The 16,970-nt window shown below is 37.7% G+C and overlaps 2 protein-coding genes across 4 annotated transcripts in view; one reads left to right on the top strand and one right to left on the bottom strand.

Annotated features, from left to right (window-relative positions):
• The window catches only part of tnksa (tankyrase, TRF1-interacting ankyrin-related ADP-ribose polymerase a), a 91,230-nt gene extending 84,200 nt beyond the window's left edge, over window positions 1-7,030 (top strand). For all 3 annotated transcript variants that reach the window (XM_052588963.1, XM_052588964.1, XM_052588965.1), the window contains 7 exons: window positions 1,838-1,958; window positions 2,061-2,158; window positions 3,850-3,924; window positions 4,019-4,124; window positions 4,288-4,474; window positions 5,123-5,279; window positions 5,376-7,030. In XM_052588963.1, the coding sequence (XP_052444923.1) occupies window positions 1,838-1,958; window positions 2,061-2,158; window positions 3,850-3,924; window positions 4,019-4,124; window positions 4,288-4,474; window positions 5,123-5,279; window positions 5,376-5,462 (831 nt within the window). In that variant the 3' untranslated portion in view covers window positions 5,463-7,030. The remainder of the gene's footprint in view (window positions 1-1,837; window positions 1,959-2,060; window positions 2,159-3,849; window positions 3,925-4,018; window positions 4,125-4,287; window positions 4,475-5,122; window positions 5,280-5,375) is intronic.
• Window positions 7,031-7,706: 676 nt separating this feature from the next.
• Window positions 7,707-13,448, bottom strand: dusp4 (dual specificity phosphatase 4). Its single transcript, XM_052588996.1, has 4 exons — window positions 12,934-13,448; window positions 12,046-12,173; window positions 11,087-11,306; window positions 7,707-9,369 (listed from the first exon to the last, which is right to left on the bottom strand). The coding sequence occupies exons 1-4, from the start codon at window positions 13,307-13,309 to the stop codon at window positions 8,990-8,992; spliced, it is 1,104 nt and encodes a 367-aa protein (XP_052444956.1). The 5' UTR covers window positions 13,310-13,448; the 3' UTR covers window positions 7,707-8,989.
• Window positions 13,449-16,970: the final 3,522 nt, after the last annotated feature.

Below are 16,970 nucleotides of genomic sequence, written 5' to 3'. Positions count from 1 at the left end.
ATATATATATATACGTTACCTTACGTTAAGGTTTTCCTTTTTCTACTTTAATACAACACTGAACATAAATAAGACTTTCATAAGTCTTCAGGTTTTTCACTAGTCTGTTGTAAATCTGCTGCAGTTCCTTCTCAGCTTTGGCACAAATGAAAACTTTGCCAGGAGAGTTAAAGAGAGAGAAAAAGAAATAAATGGAATCTTTCCTGCTGCGGCCATCACACCTTCACAGCCATAATGGCTGGTCCTGCGAGCCCTATCGATTGAAGTGCACAGTGCTTTCTGAGAGAAAGAGAGAGCAGTTGGCAGCTCCTGGGCTAATGGCCTTTGACAGACCTATCATAGATGTGATGCATTGCCAATAAATGGTCCTTGGAACTGGAGTCTGGGAGTTTGAGATTACACAGCCTGATGCGGAGTCAACGGCGATGGGACGCTCACACTTTTTGTTTCTTTCACTTTCATTTATGCACTACTGTTCAAAGGTTCAAACGTAAGATTTTGAGTTTGTTTTTAAAAAAGTCTCTTATGCTCACCATGGCAGCATTATTTGATCAAAAACATAGTTAAACAAATTGTGAACTATTACTTTAAAAGTTACTTTAGTTTGAAATGTATTACAATTAATACAATTAAAATAGTCAAAATATACAATTTACAATTTATCATAATATTTAGTTTTTTCCCCCCATTTAAATATTTCATGCCTGTGGCAGTCTTGCTTCAGTCTTCAGTCTCCTTCAGAAATCAGTCTAATATGCTGATTTGATGCTAATATTGGGGTGCAGTCTAACATGTGTTAATGCTTTGTAAAAAAAAAAAAAAAAATTATTCCACACCGCTCTGTCCCTTCTAAACACACTGATCATTTCCTGTTTTTATGAATCCTCTCCCTTAGAAATGGGCTCAAATTGGTTAGCTGGTCCAATGTGCTGTGATTGGCTAAACCAACTCTAGAAAGCGCCTAAATGTCCCGCCCCTCACCTCAGCAACTTCGGTTGTATTGTAAACAACGGCGTCGTCTATATTGCTTATCAATTTGAGCACGATTGAGACCCAGAGAATATTAGTGAAGAGGATCGTTCAGAACCTGTGTAAGCACGGCTCTTAATGGCATGTTGTTTGTTTGGTGTTCTCTCATAGTTCTAGAAACGCTATTTTTTGTAAATGCTACGGCTTCTGCTAGCTTCCACATTTAACGCTTCTCATTGCTATGTAAAAATAAGAGTATAAATGGAACATGTCTTTACTGTCGTTTTTAGTCATTGCTGAATGAAAAATGATTTTTTTTCAAAAAGGAAATAAACGTACCTGCACATTCCTATATTTTAACTTTTTGAACATATTATGTTTTTATTTTAGAGTTAACAAACAAAAAAGTAATGATGTAACCATTCGTCCACATTCCATAAGGTCCAAAACAGTTTCACGTGCTTCGTTCAAGTGTGACCAAACATTAATGCTCTCTGTAAAACACACGCTGGCTCAAACGGCTCCCTGCGTCGCAGTCTAGCATGCGCCAAACGCCATCTGCATGTTTGCTTTTCGGTGCATGTTGCGTGTAGGAGGCGTATTCAGTAATAATCATTCCGAGTCACACCATTAATATCCATCCAAGCCTCCTGCCGCTCTAAGAGTTTATCTTCTCAGTAGGAGGAAGTTCCACATTGCAACAAGCTGAGAAAATAATATATTGCACTGTTGGCTGTTTTAGAAGCAGCCGAGTCGAAATTGGCCTTGAAATGTATCATTTTTCATTACAACTTTATCTTGTGATTGGTTGTGCCTCCAGACTACTATGGCTTCCCTAATTCTGTTTGATGTTCATCTGTTGTATTAGATTACGCTGGATGTGCTAGCTGACATGGGGCACGAGGAGCTCAAGGAGATCGGGATCAACGCGTACGGCCACAGACACAAACTCATCAAAGGCATTGAGAGGCTGCTGGGCGGTCAACAAGGTCAGTCCAGAAGCGTTCAACTCCAGCATCTCTCTCAAACACCATCTGTTCATGACCCTGAGTTTCCTTATAGTTTTATGTGTTGGTGTGCTTACATTTCAGGTGCCAACCCATACCTGACATTCCACTGTGCGAGTCAAGGCACGGTGCTGATCGACCTGGCCCCTGATGACAAAGAGTTTCAGTCAGTAGAGGAGGAGGTGAGAGGGGAATCCAAATCATCAGATCATATTATAAAATTATTAGATTCCATATTATAAAATGGACTGTTCTGGTTCTAAAAGCTGATTGGTCAGCACAGTATTTCATCCATGCTAAGATATTCAGTGATGGTAACTAGTTGTCTAGCAACTAAATTTAAGGCTTTATTTTTGTTTAATGAAATATAAATATTTGTGATGGAGCTATAAATGAGATTAAGGCATATGCATTAAAAAACCTTTAACAACTTTTCTTTTTCTTCATCAAATTGTTTTTTGTAAGGAGTATGATTTGTAGTGTTAGTGTGCATTAAGAGTTAGAACTTATTTAAAGTTTTATGTAACTTATTTTTAGACTATATTTATTAATCTTATTTTAGTGTGTGATAGAAGTTAACTTATTTGTAGTATTTTATTTTAGTGTGTGATAGGTTATTAATTATTTATAGTCCTAACTTATTTGTAGTGTTAAGTTGTATTTTATTATTTGAAAAGTTATAACTTATATGTAGTCTTGTTATTTTATTTCTTTTTGTATTTACATTTTTGTAGTATTTAATTTATTGTCTGATGCAAATTATTTGTGACCTTATTTTACTTTGTGCGTTTAAAAATGTAAACTTAACCTAATTATAACCGATTTGTCTTATTCTACTATTTTATTTAATTTATCTTGTTATATTTTAGTATTTAAAGGGGTCATATGATGCTATTTCTATTTTTCCTTTCTCTTTGGAGTGTTACAAGCTCTTGGTGCATGAAGAAGATCTGTAAAGTTGCAAAGACTAAAGTCTCAAAGTCACACCCCCTGCTGCTCCTTTGTGGAGGATTTGCCACTGATGATGCAAACGCGAGTTTTGACTAATGTAGAGTAGCCCTTCTTGTTTGTCGTTTCTCCGATCACAAATGCAGACATGGTTTTATGTTTACATGGCACGATATGCAACGCAACACATAAAAAGACTGTATAAGTCATTATAATCAAAAAATTATGTTCCCACTGAATGCAACAACTGCCTCGTTTTGTTTTGTTTTTCTTGTCATGTTGGTGTTCTGTCCGGGACACGCCATAACAATATATGTTGAGAGGCGTAGCATTTCCATCAGACGCTTGAAACATTTGGCCAATCACAACACACTGGATAGCTGGCCAATCAGAGCACACCTCGCTTTTCAGACAATGAGCTTTGTAAAAAAAAAACGATGTGTTCCAGAAGGCAGGGCATAGAAGAGAAACAATCATTTGGAAAATAATGTGTTTTTTTTTAACCTTAAACTGCATAAACACATTTCATTACACCAAATAATCAAGAAGTTATAACTTGGTGTTCTATAACTTATATATATAGTCTTATTTTATTACTTTTTCATTTTGCATATTAATTATATTTAATTCTTGTAGTGTGATAAGTTTTAATTTACTTGTGATCTTATTTGCATTTTAAAAATATCAAATCAAAATTTTACAATTATAACTGAATTGTTGAATTTAATCCCATTATATTTTAGTATTTAACGTTTCTATGGTTTTATTTGTAGTCTTTTTTTTTTTTTTACTGTGATAAAATTTGAGTCTGTAATCTGTCGTGTCATTTAACATTTCTGTCAAGTTTGATTGCATTCCCCCTATTTAAGGGTTCTTGAATATTTTGTAGCATGACGTAATAAAGAATTCTGTTTTCGGTTTACAGCTGCAAAGTACGATCAGAGAGCACAGGGACGGTGGCAATGCTGGCGGTGTTTTCAGCAGATACAACATCCTGAAGGTGAGTGTGAACATTAATACCTTTGATTAGTTCATAGCGTGTGTGTTTGTTGATCCTGTATGCGCTGATGTCAGACGTTTGTTGAATGTTACAGATTCAGAAGGTGGTGAACAAGAAGCTGAGGGAGCGATACGCACACAGGCAGAAGGAGATCACAGACGAGAATCACAACCACCACAACGAGCGCATGCTCTTTCACGGTACTGTCACCAGACGAATGAGCTGTCAGAAGTGCTATTTGGGAAAGTTCAAGCTACAAAAGAAGCTTTTTTCCTCCATGTCAGACTCGAAAGCTTCTTTCAAAGAATGTAATTCCAATTTTCCGCTTTTTACATAAGGATGATCAGTTCTCCTCATCTCCAGGATCACCGTTCATCAACGCCATCATTCATAAAGGGTTTGATGAGAGGCACGCTTACATCGGAGGGATGTTTGGAGCAGGGATCTACTTTGCAGAGAACTCCTCTAAAAGCAACCAGTATGTGTACGGCATCGGCGGAGGGACAGGCTGCCCCACACATAAAGACCGCTCCTGTTACATCTGTCACAGGTACACACACATCCCCTTCCCCTTTAAGATCCTAGACAAGCTCTGATGAGTGAAATACAGGCGCAGTGACCACACATGACCAGCTGATGGTGCTGTGGATCCTACAATCCAGTTCTTCTCAAACTAGTTAAGTTTCAGGACCCAGATAAAGTGTTGACCCAGCACAAAATAGTTAATCGTACTAAAGTATAATCCAAATCAAACACTGAAATGCATTAATATTAATTATACTTGCTAATATTCAATAAAGTTAAATATTATTGCATGAATTATTAAAAGTAATTGATCTAAAACTGTCCATGGACGTAAATTAATTCTGTGTAATAATTTATTTATACATAAGCTGTGATGTATTTTTAAAACTCAAAATTTCAACTCAAAAGTCAACTTGTTTGACTACTTTGATTCTGTTCAGTAAAATAAGTTGTGGTATTAAATATATAATAAGAATAATTGTTGTTGTTTTTGTAAATTATACATGTGATTTATAAATATAAATTATGTACATTTTGTATTTTATGTGAAATTATATAAAATGATTTAATGATATTAAATTAATTTGTGGTATTAAATTTAATTCAATCGCATTTAGTACGTAATTTTTTTATTCTTATTTATTTATTTCAAATATAATCATTCTGTTCACAGGCAGATGCTGTTTTGCCGGGTGACTCTGGGTAAATCCTTCTTGCAGTTCAGTGCCATGAAGATGGCCCACGCTCCTCCAGGGCACCATTCGGTCATCGGCCGTCCCAGCGTCAACGGGTTAGCCTACGCCGAATACGTCATCTACCGAGGGGAACAGGTGAGAGAGCTCAGAGATTTAACAACTGCAAAATCAAAAACACATTTTTTCAGGTAGTAGATATTCAGTTCATTTCTAACTCTTTGTGTTTTACAGGCCTTCCCAGAGTACCTCATCACATACCAGATCATCAAGCCAGACAGCACCCCTCCGTCCCCGACAGCAGCGGAGCAGAAGTCCTAGTCCACAGGGGCGGCCCTGCGAAACTCTCAGACTGTTCCCCAAACATCTCACACACATCCACAGACTCCTCCTCACATGATAGAAACATCCACCCACTCCCATAAACCTCAGCGCTGCCTCTTTAATTTGCAGTTAGGCTCCATTTCTGTCCCCTTGAGTGTTTACAAGAAAGAGTTGCCTTGGCTGGCCGTGTCCTTGCCCTCCTCTTCAGGTCAAGGGTCAGGATATCGGTCATAATGCTGTTTCAGGGCTAAACGAAAGGACTCCGTGAAAGACAACAAGTGACCTCTTCCCCTTCATTCGACTCAATTTAACACTCTTCAAGCATTAACTTCCTTTCTTTGAGACGGTTTTACTATTACTGTGATTAATTACCTTTCTGTTTTATTTCCAGAAATTTGATTCACAATAATGGACCACATCTTAAAGGGACCCGACATTTCAGCAATCCTCCTTTTCATTGTAGAAGTTCACCGAAAACCCTAAAAATCTCATTGTTGTGGTTTTATTTTTTCTTCATGCATTGTTATATAAAAAAAGCCTTAGAGGGGTTTTAAAGCAAAAAAGAATGTTGATGCAGAGACCAGAACTATTCAAAAAGCCTTTGACCATAAAATAGCAAAAATTGAATTCGTTTTCTTTCTTTTTTTGGTACTTATTTTTTTTTTATTATCGTTTTAGTTTTTACATATCTTTGCACAGGAATACTGGCCAGAATGTCCCATTCCATTGCCATAGCATTATCTGAAAGTGCATCTTTTAAACAATTTGCACTTTTAGCCAGGACTTAAGTTATTCAGAATAATTCTAAAAGACTTATGTTAAAAAAAAAAAAAATGTCCAGTAATGTACAGCTTGTGTAATGGACAATGCCTTTGTATATCTTTTAATGTTGTTTACCGATGCAGAGTGGGTTTTATTAGTACTGTAAAGGAAGTGGGAATTCTTGCTTTCAAATCTTTCCTTTATTTTTTCGGACGATTAAGTGACTCCGTGTCGGAAGTCGCTCCTTTTGCTTACGATATGTTTTGGATCACAACCACAGGGACTCCTCAGTTCTTGTTCATTCCAGTCCTGTTTCTCTGGCATCAGAGAAAAGTCTTTTTTTATGAGGGTCTCCGTAACGTTTTTCCGTACGTACACTACTGATATGAGCGGCTCGGCTGACTCGCGTTCATGTTACAGAATGAAATGAAGGACGTGGCTCTACCTCGGGAAGCCTCACGGTTTGGTTGCTTTGCTCAGGTGTAGTTTGTGGTTCTGTACATGTGTACTGGAGGTCATCTGCCTTACTCCAGGAATCTGTGTGTTCAAACCAGAGAGAAAGAGAGCAGACCTGTCTTCTCCTCTTAGTAGTATGAGCACAGACATGTCCTCTGCTCTCCTCAAGCCAATACGTGGGAGACTGCTCCAGAACTGGTTCTCAATTCTCTGAGCTGTAATTGTACTTTATTTCCATGTTCCTGTGAACTTTAATCAGAAACGGCTTATCTTGCATAAGCCATCTGCGGACTAATCAAAAACTCCTTAATCATGTAAAATGGTCTTAATAAAGTATGTCATAAATACTGTCTCGTGTCTTTTGTTACACTTGTTCTGAACCCTTATTCGGTCTCATTTCTCAGGAAAGAGAGTTTTCCACATCTATTCCATTCTATAAAATAGGGATAATTATGATGTAGTGTAGTATAAGATTATAACGGCTAATGTTTTTATTTATTTTTTTTATTTTTTTTACAATAAGATATATACAAACTGCTCCATTTGATACATTGCAGCTGCTTTTTCTATGGCAGCTTCCAGTTTGAACATTACCTATTGATGTTTTGCTACAGCGTGTCACCGAGGGTTCTGTGGAACATGTTGAGGAAGCCGCTGTCGTTTCTGCAAACTTCTCGGGAAATGAGTGGGAAATATGGTTTCCGTGGGTCAGAATTTACGGTAATGTGTAATCCACTCTCAGACAGACGCTAGGAGGCGCTGTGGCTCTTCAAAAGTAACCTCTATTCAATCTATTCATAATCCTTCCCTCATTTATCAGATATAATACTAATTATCTTCTCCTGCGTAATAGCGCGCGCTATTCTATTCTATATCTTCTTTGTTCATGTAAGAAATAATGAGATGGCTCATGTTCTATTCATCTTTTAAAAATGATTACAATATTACTTACAGGCCTATACAGTAAAATATGATTCATCCTCTGTAGCTTTTCTTCGTCTATACAATTAAATCACGCCACACTTTAATTAAAGAACACAGTTTATATTTAATAACAATCGTGAGATAAATAAAATGTACATATAGCCCAGGCTATTTCAACAGAACAGGGTCGGCTACAGTTCAAAAAATCTTAACCCTCAGAATGATATTGCCATTAGCCGTCAGACAATAACATTTCCACAAGTACAGTAAAAAGTATTGCATTCATCTCAGTGATTGACAGACAAACAGACGACGTAATATGCCAAAAAAACAAAAAAGAGTGGGAAACGTCGCTCGGTTACAATTCAATCCGACGAAATTGTGCGAAACGAACCTCAAATCAATTTTGCATCATTTAAAAGTGCTATAAAAGATACCACGATCTCATAAAAAAAAAAAAAAAAAAAAAAAGTAGGTTCTCGCACATAAACATACCAGCTGCTATATGGACTCTTCAAGGCATGTTTCCCTCACAGAGCTGCTCAAAGGGGAATATTAAAAACTAATCGACTCCCATTCCCAACTTCCAGTGTAAAAAGGGTTCAGTGTATAACCTGGCATTATCTTGACTTATGCTTTTCCTTAAATAGTCTATTAATGAGAACATTCTGTGTGGGAGAATGTCATTGTTGGTAAGGCATACAGCAAAAATAATTTATAACATCTCCTCAGTACAAACTAGCAAAGAAAACCAAATCATGTCCACACAATACAACAAAGGAAAACAGACATGACATAGCTTTGGTGGTGACTGGGAGGAAGGAGAATCAGGATATTGCTCTGATTTGTGAGAGGAACGGGTAGGTATTGCAGATTGAAATGTTTTGAATGTCTCGTTTGCGATCAGGCTGAAGGAAAGGCGACGTGAGCGTCTTGTGAAAGTGTCTGTGTACCTTCTCTGTACAAGGCACTGACAAATGCAAATGAAAGACACTTCCTGCCAACGGTCAGGCCATGACCGTCTCTATTAAAGGAATTGAGGAAGGCCAGCGAGAGGAAGTGATAAATGGGAAGTCCAAACGCAGTGTGAAGAACATCTCAGGGTCCAAGGACGTCCTGCACTTCATTACCACCAGCCCCACCAGCCACTCTTTGGAAGTGAACCACAGGAAATGAAGGAGATGAACCGTCCCCACGGATTATTACAACTTATTCTTCTGATATTAATGCACGGTGAAGACCGCAGGGTGAGTTTGATGAGGACGGGTCACCAGCAAAGCCGAAGCTGCAACTCAGCTGGAATGACCACATGATTGTGCCAAGTGAAGAACGTTAGAGAAATTCACCCTTTTTGCAGTTTTTTTTTAGTGTCTGGTGTTGTATCAGCATCTTGGTGAGGTTGTGATGGGACTCTGTAGGTAGGTGAGGCTGCTGGACTGGCTGTGTGTCACTACTGACACGGGGAAGCTGAAGATGAAGGGCGACGTGGGGGTGGAGGAAGACTTGGGACCGAGAGTGGCGGAAGGGCTGGCGGCCTCTACAGAACAGGAAGTGGCCAGCACCTGAGACTCGAACTGCAGCAGCTGACCCATGAAGCTGAAGTTGGGGGAGATGATACTGCGCCGCTGTTTAACAAACTCGAACGCTTCTTCCAGACGCACACGCTTCTTCTTCATCAGGTACGCCAGGCAGATAGTAGCTGACCGGGAGATGCCAGCCTGACAATGCACCAGAACACGGCCGTTGGTATCCTTGACTGAGTCTGAGGAAAAGAGCAGAGAGTTTAGTTTAGTTAAGCACAGATGAAGTTCAGACATGACTCATCTTACAGTATTTACAGCCTGCAACATTTTGATGCGGGTTCAGAAGTCATAGGAACATTTATAAATAATAAATAATTCATTTATTAATTATAATACATTAAAATATATAGAACTATTGAGGCATTGAACCACTGCTCTGAGAAATGCATGTAGTTCATTCAGTGAACGAGTCTTCTGTTATGTTCTGTTTTGCACACAGCCTGTGGCAGGAATAGCTCGAAACATATTTCTTGCCCTTATTGAATAACGAATCTCGTTCGGTTTAGACTGCAAACTCCCAATCAACTCGTGTAAAATGTTTTTTGATGTTTGCACTTGAGATTTAGCAGAGTCACCTCTGAAAATTATGCAGGAAACATGACCAGATATTGCGAAGCTGAGAAAACTACACTCAGATTATGAAAGGTGACCAAATTACTATGAAACTATTAGGCCTAAATTACAGAGAAAATACTTGTGTTCACATTTTCTATTGACGGTGGATGACCTGAATTAATTATCTCCCGAGCCTGTCGAATCAGGCGAATGACATGTAAAACAACCAATCACAGTTCAATAATCATTTTTGAAAAGATACAAATTAAATGTATGAACAAAAAACAAATCTAAAATAAATCTTAATATAAAAGGTAATTATAATTATATATCCCTGTTGCTATAGTTGAACAGTTTGCTGTATACAATGAGCTGTGATTTGTAGGCATTAATAAACACTCAAAAAATCCAATAATAAAAACAATGCTTTTCTAGAAATACACACAGAACTGAGAATAACACATTCACCCAAAGCTGATAGTCACAGTTGGACAACAAACACTCAACGCCCAAACAAAATGGTCTGGGGTGGATTTCACACCGTTGTACACACAGACACCTCCTGCTATTGCTAACAAGCTGCTAATTAACAAAAAAATGACAAGTCCATGGTACAAAGGGAGAGTAAGCACATATATCCAAACATAAGTCAGGTTTCTTTTTATTGTTTTCACATTACGGTCTGCACATACACCTTCGCACAGTCATACACACCCAGATCTGAGGTAACTCCAGTATCAAGGCACCCCTGACTGGAGGATGAGTCAGACTCTGGTCCCTAAGCTCTGTATTCTGACGCATACACACACACACACACACACATCTAGGATGGTGCGATCAAATGCGGCAAGCCTACTTGGGGGCCTTGCTTTAGTGCAGAGGATGCTGAGCTGAAACTGGATATACAGGATTCCCAACCCCCCCCCCCCCCCCCCCCCCTCCCACCACTCAGTCACGGAAAACCCTTTTATGAGGAAGACCCACCCATACCGCATTCAACCCGTATTTTGCACCCATGACACGCAGACTTCAATTTTCATCATCGTATTTATACAAAGAACTCTACACATCAAAACGCATTCAAACATATTCTTCAAGCTACCTGCATAAGTGACCAAGAAGAATGCAAGACTAAAAAGAAGGGTGCAATTGCTGTAAATGCTCTGCAATGCAGATAAACATTTTAATTGCTGATGAATGCCACACTATTTGCAGTTGAAAGGAGCCATAGCAACCAAGAGCAATTTACAATGGTTTCACCTACCCTAACCATCCAAAAGTTGACAAAATCTATATGTATTTAAAAAAAATCTGTATAACATAATATAATGTTGAACATACCTATAAATTCAATGGCTTCGATGAACCAAGAGCTGATGTCCTCCTTATGGTTGTCTTCCACCGGGATACACTTATACTGGTAATCCCCTTCAAAATGATTCGGACAATTTGAAGATACATTCAATAGAGCAGAAATGCCCATACGATCTAGCATGTCCTTTTTAGACGCATGGAGAGCACTGCCAAGAAATAAAAAGGGGAGGATTTCCACAGGGCCACCCTGTAATAAAAAAAGTGACAAAAAAATTAATGATTAATAATGGATATTAAATATATGTTAAATAAATATTTTTGGAAACACTTTACTTTGAGGTGTCCTTGTTACATGTTATATGTTCTTACTATTATAATAACAATAATTATGCATAATTACATGCAAGTAACCCTAAACAAAATTCTAACCCTAACCATATAGTAAAAACATGTAGTTATTTAATATTACTCAGTACTTAAATGTATAATTACACTGTAACAATGACACCTTAAAATAAAGTGTAACCAAAATAATAATAATAAATGCATTTATAATTTAAAAGATAAACGATTTCATTCATTTGTCCAGATAATCATCGCAGGCCCCTCTCAATAAATTATCAAAAGCATTTGCAGCAGATTACAGCATCAGACCACTTACTACACCTCTGTTTGCTATAAAAAGGTCAAGCTAATAACGTCCAGTTTATTTATTCTGGGAATGTGTATCGATTTGGCCCACTATTATGTCATCAGTGGCCTGCTTTGCAAGCTGTAGAGACAGGAAACGATCAATGTGGGAATCAACTCTAAAGCTCACTGAAGTGTCTGACACAGTACACCCCTATCACAGAGGAACGCACTCTAAAGCACTGCTACATCAGCCGGAAAGAGCAGCGGATGACAGCAGTCAACCGGACGTTTAATGTTACACAATGTTGCCCATTAGCTGACCTCAAAGTATCCACTGGCCCTAATGTAGTTACCTGGTCATGCTGTGGAGTTCCGCAAGAGGTGCAGCTGCTCTCCACGCTGGACTGAGGGCTGGATACTGCCAGAGTTCTGGTTTTCAAACAGTAATCGGGATACTGTGTGGAAAATCTGTCGTAGCCTCCTAGAAAGTGAAAAAATACATATTTTTAACACTTTTCCTCAAACTGTTTCCATCTTAAAGAAAGCTGGTTCACTGGGTTGTTGTTTTAGAATCAGCTATAGTCCACCTTAAACCATCTAAGATGAGGAAACTGCATTTAACTTCCCCTAATCTTTACTTCAATGGAATTATTTTATTGCGGTCACAGAGAATGCATTCAGTAATTCCACTTTAAAGATGGGGCCACCTGAACATAGTTTTTACATTTCATATACATTTCATTTTACCCACTCTTTTAAGACAAGCCATTAATTTGTGACATTTTGAATACATTTTACACAGTGTAAGGCCTACTAAATAAAATGCACAACCCCCTATAAAAGAAACGTGAAGCATTTTAAATAGTTGGATCTGTGTCTATAAACTAACAGATTAAAATGGTTTGATCCAGATTTCTTCAGAACATGGGAGCTGGTTTCTAATTGCCCACACTAGCTCAAGGTGGTCAAGTTAGAACATGTTAACTGGTCAAGCAGCGAATGACCAGCATGGACCAGCTAGTGTGCTCCAAAAAAAAAAAAAAAAAAAAACAGCTACTAGGCTTTCTTAAACTGGATTTTCCAGCAGAGAAAATGGCAATCTACATTACATCATCATCATTATCCATCTACTAGATCCCTCCACAATGAAAACAGATATTTTCTCAAAACATGGCAGCTTTATTTCAGTTCAGAAATACAATAACTCAATAGATTTTTGTGTAATGTAGATTGGAATTTACCTTTTAGCAGATAGATTTCTGTCCTAAACGTATCCCTACACAAAGCGTTATGTACCAGGGTGATTGTGCTGTCGTTTTTCATCGTGTTTGTATCGGAGGTCCGCTCATCGTATAAGATCACGGCGGAGTACAGCCCTGATTTCAGACGGGATCTCGCTTCATCGTCACCGGACAGAATCTGGTCCAAACTCACGGAGCCTTTCGCTCGCCTCCGAACTATCGTGTTACAGCGAATATTTACAGCACCGCGGAGGTGACCGGCGCTGAACGCTAAAAACGACCTGCAGTCCAAAAGCAGACATTTCGCACTGTCGTTCTTCATCAACCTCTTCAAAACGCTGCAATCCATTTCACAAAGTTCGTCCATTGTGACCATTTTCCTCCTCCGACGGGCACTGGTCACGGTCAAACGGTGCTTTAATAACAACAATACGTCAAATCCAGCGTTGCCAGTGCGACGTGTAATGTTGTGTTGCCCTCCAGAGAGCTTTACTACCACGGGCACTTCTCTTTCCGTTTTATGAATGGGCTTCAGACGCGCGCTCCATAAAAGGATCGCGACGTCACAATGGAGATGACGTCTGCTACGAGCTCCATTCATTAAGCGCTCTTCATTCATAAGAGTCAGCGACGATCGATGGTGACCGCCTTCCTCGTCTAAACCAGAACCCAGCCATCAGATATTTTTTCTCAGATGGCGAGACAGTTTACTTAAAAGAACGGTCAACAACATATTGATACACCTACGGCAAGTTCAAATAGTGTACAGTTTTACTGGAATATTTAAACGTCATAGTAAAAGTAGTTGCTGTGTGACTGTAACATATATATATATATATATATATATATATATATATATATATATATATATATATATATATATATATATATATATAACACAAACACACACAGCAGAATATTTTATTAAATAAAAAAAGGGAATTCCCATAATTCTCTGCACTAAGCATCACATCTGTTTACGTTTTGTTGAAAACACTACTGTAGTTCATACTTATTATAATTATTATCAATAAATCAATCAACCAATCAATCAATCAATTATTATTATTATTTTTTTACAGTAAGTTAGGATTATTTTTTCATTTTTTTGTTTAATTAACTAGGGTGGTTATGCTCATGGTGCTTTGTGTGAGTAAGTTAGCTGAGAATATTGTTTATTTTTTTGGGATGAATAATGTAGGGTAGAATGATTATTTAGTGGATTTTATGCACATTATGTGCTTACGATTGCACCATCTGATTGTTAGTACGTTTTACACTAACTAAAAATTTGTAAGACTTAAAAGTACCTTGATATAACCTACAATTGTTTTATAATGAAATAAAGTGTTAGTAGAAACTTGAAAGTGTAGTCACCAAACTGCCATCTGGCAATCCACATCATTTTTATTTTTATTATTATTTAATAAATAATATATTTAAAATAGGCCTAATTTTCTGACAACTGTTTTTTCACTCTTGCCTTTCTATGTATAAAGAGTTAATTATTGCTCTGATTAATTATCGTTTCCCTACAGGGGGTTTTGTCTGATGCTGCCTGATTTGATGGAGACATGAGGGTGAGTTCTTAGTTGACTCATGGGATTAAGAAAGCCCCTAGTTAATGAGTTAACATGGTTAACAGGAAAGAGCTGCGCTTCTTCTCCTGGGGTTTGCATATTTCAGATATCATCTTTAAAATGCAATAAGCATTTGTTAAACAAACAAAAAACTTAACATTTAATATGATTTTAGCTGAAAAGCCCTAATGGTACTTGTATTATAGTTATACTGAAGTAAAATACAGTAGGATATTTCTGCCTTTTCTTTAATTAAAGTTAAAACTAAAACTAATTACCACAAGTTACGGAGATACTTGTTTAAATTGCTTCCATATTTATGTGTGGATTTGAAGGAATGGTTTTGCATTTTAAAACATGCTTTTCAATTCCTCCGGATCTCGAATGTAAAATATTTGCATGATTTAACACAAGCTCGTTCATGAGACTCCTGTATTTGCATAGTGCTTTGCCATCATTGCTTCAGTTGAGCGCAGATAGGAAGGTTTTCTATCCAAAAGATGTGTTAATGTTATCATATGACACATCCTCCCTTCCCCCCTCTGCTCCTGTGAAGCTGTGAACACACATGGCTTTGCATCCATTTGTGACTGAAAACAATTCATTTACACCGTCTGAAGCAATTGTGGCGTGTTAAAGAATTGTTAATGCTAAGTGATTTTACTTTAGTCTGTTTCTTTATGTGCCAAAATGTTTTCTTGATTGTGGCTTTGGAATCAGTATGTTTCTGATTTCTCCTCTTCACAGAGAAAAATATATAGATTTCAAAATGACATGATATTGGGGAACACATCCAGACCAAGATTTTGAAACAGAGGTTTATTTATTAACAGAAAAGACAAAAAAGTATGCGTTATGCGAGTATGGAATTTTTACAAACTTGTGAGAGTTTCTTTCTTCTGTTAAACACAAAACATAGCTATTATTTTGAGGGTGAGTAAACAATTTCCAAATTATATTTTGCAAATATATCAAATGTCCTTATTTTTCATAGTACAAATAGGCCTTTCTAAATGAATATTCTGTGTCGTCAAAAGGTTTGAAAACCCGTGCTCTAGAGAATGCATAGGCTTATATGAGTTACAAATGTCTCAGAGTAGAAAGAAAGTAGAGTAGCCATGGCAGCTCGGGGCACGTGTGCAGTGCTCTGTGCTTTCGATGGGGGCTCTGGGTAAATCATAGCTGTCATAGCAACGGAGCGATGGCACATGTAGAAACTGCTAAAGGATGATGTGGTGACTGCGCAGGGGAGGAGCAGTCACTTTGAGCCGAACGCTTGACGTCAAACTCGCCACCACCTCTGTGGTGTGTGTTTGTGTGTGAGGATTGATAGTAGGTTGGGAGTGAGGCTGATTTCATGCATGTTTATACAGTAAGGAGAAATGAATGTTATATATGCTGAGTATTATAGCGATGCTTTTCCACATACCGTCCGTACTCCTCTGACAAACAGGAAGTGGTTTAGTCTTGGGGTATGGAATATGAGTCACAGGATTCAACACGGTCGGCCTTATTATACTGGTCCCACCCAAGAGTCATGTGCTCTCTGTCTCCAAATCATTCATTAAACATGCATACCCCTGCGTATTCAACCCATTTAGCCATTTCCTGTGTGTACAACAGGAAGATGCTCCGTTGAGAAAGCCTTGTTAGCTCAGAGACTGTCACTTATGTCAGATTCTGGGTGGGTTTTTTTTGTACCATATATGAGTCGAGTGTAAAAACACAGTCAAATATGTAATCGGTTGAAAGGGTTGTTCACCTAAAAACAATTTACTCACACTTTTGTCGCTATAAACCTGTATGATTTCCGTTTCTGATGTGAAACAATAGGAATTTATTCTGAAAAATGTCAATGGAGTCCAAATGGTTTGTTTTAAAATACCTCCTTTTGTGTTTCAAGGGAGAAAGGAAGTGGATGAAGGAGAGTAAATGATTTTGAAGGATTTTCTTTTTTGTTTGAATCGTTCCTTTAAAAATGTGTTTAAAAACAAATCATTTTGTTGATGGTTTTCAAGGATGCAAACTCTTCATGTGGCATCTTTCATAATGTACTGGTTTGGACCATGTGACATGAATTTAAGCCAAAATACCGAAGTTCGAAATCAACAATAGTTAATATAAGAAGTGGATTATTTTCTCAATCATCCATTTTCCTGATATCAGAAAAAAAAATGATAATAATTCCAGCCAAAGAACTGAAAAATATGTATTGTACATAGAGAATATAAATAAAGTCCCCAGAAAAGCTTTTCTTCAAAAAACTACCTACCCTGCTTACATTTAGTTAACATTAACTAATGTAATATATCCATACAAACCTATAAATGCCTAAAACACACACACACACACACTAAATACTGTATGACTGTAGTTGCATTAACTGTCCTTACACAAACATTTGGAAGTTTTGACAAGAAGACAAAGCACTATAGTAAGAGAGTAATTTATTAGTTT

This window comes from Carassius gibelio, chromosome B21 (genome assembly GCF_023724105.1).
Source record: "Carassius gibelio isolate Cgi1373 ecotype wild population from Czech Republic chromosome B21, carGib1.2-hapl.c, whole genome shotgun sequence".
Lineage (NCBI taxonomy): Eukaryota > Metazoa > Chordata > Actinopteri > Cypriniformes > Cyprinidae > Carassius > Carassius gibelio.
The sequence above is the reverse complement of the archived record's forward strand: the minus strand, read 5'-3'. Positions and strand labels throughout refer to the sequence as shown.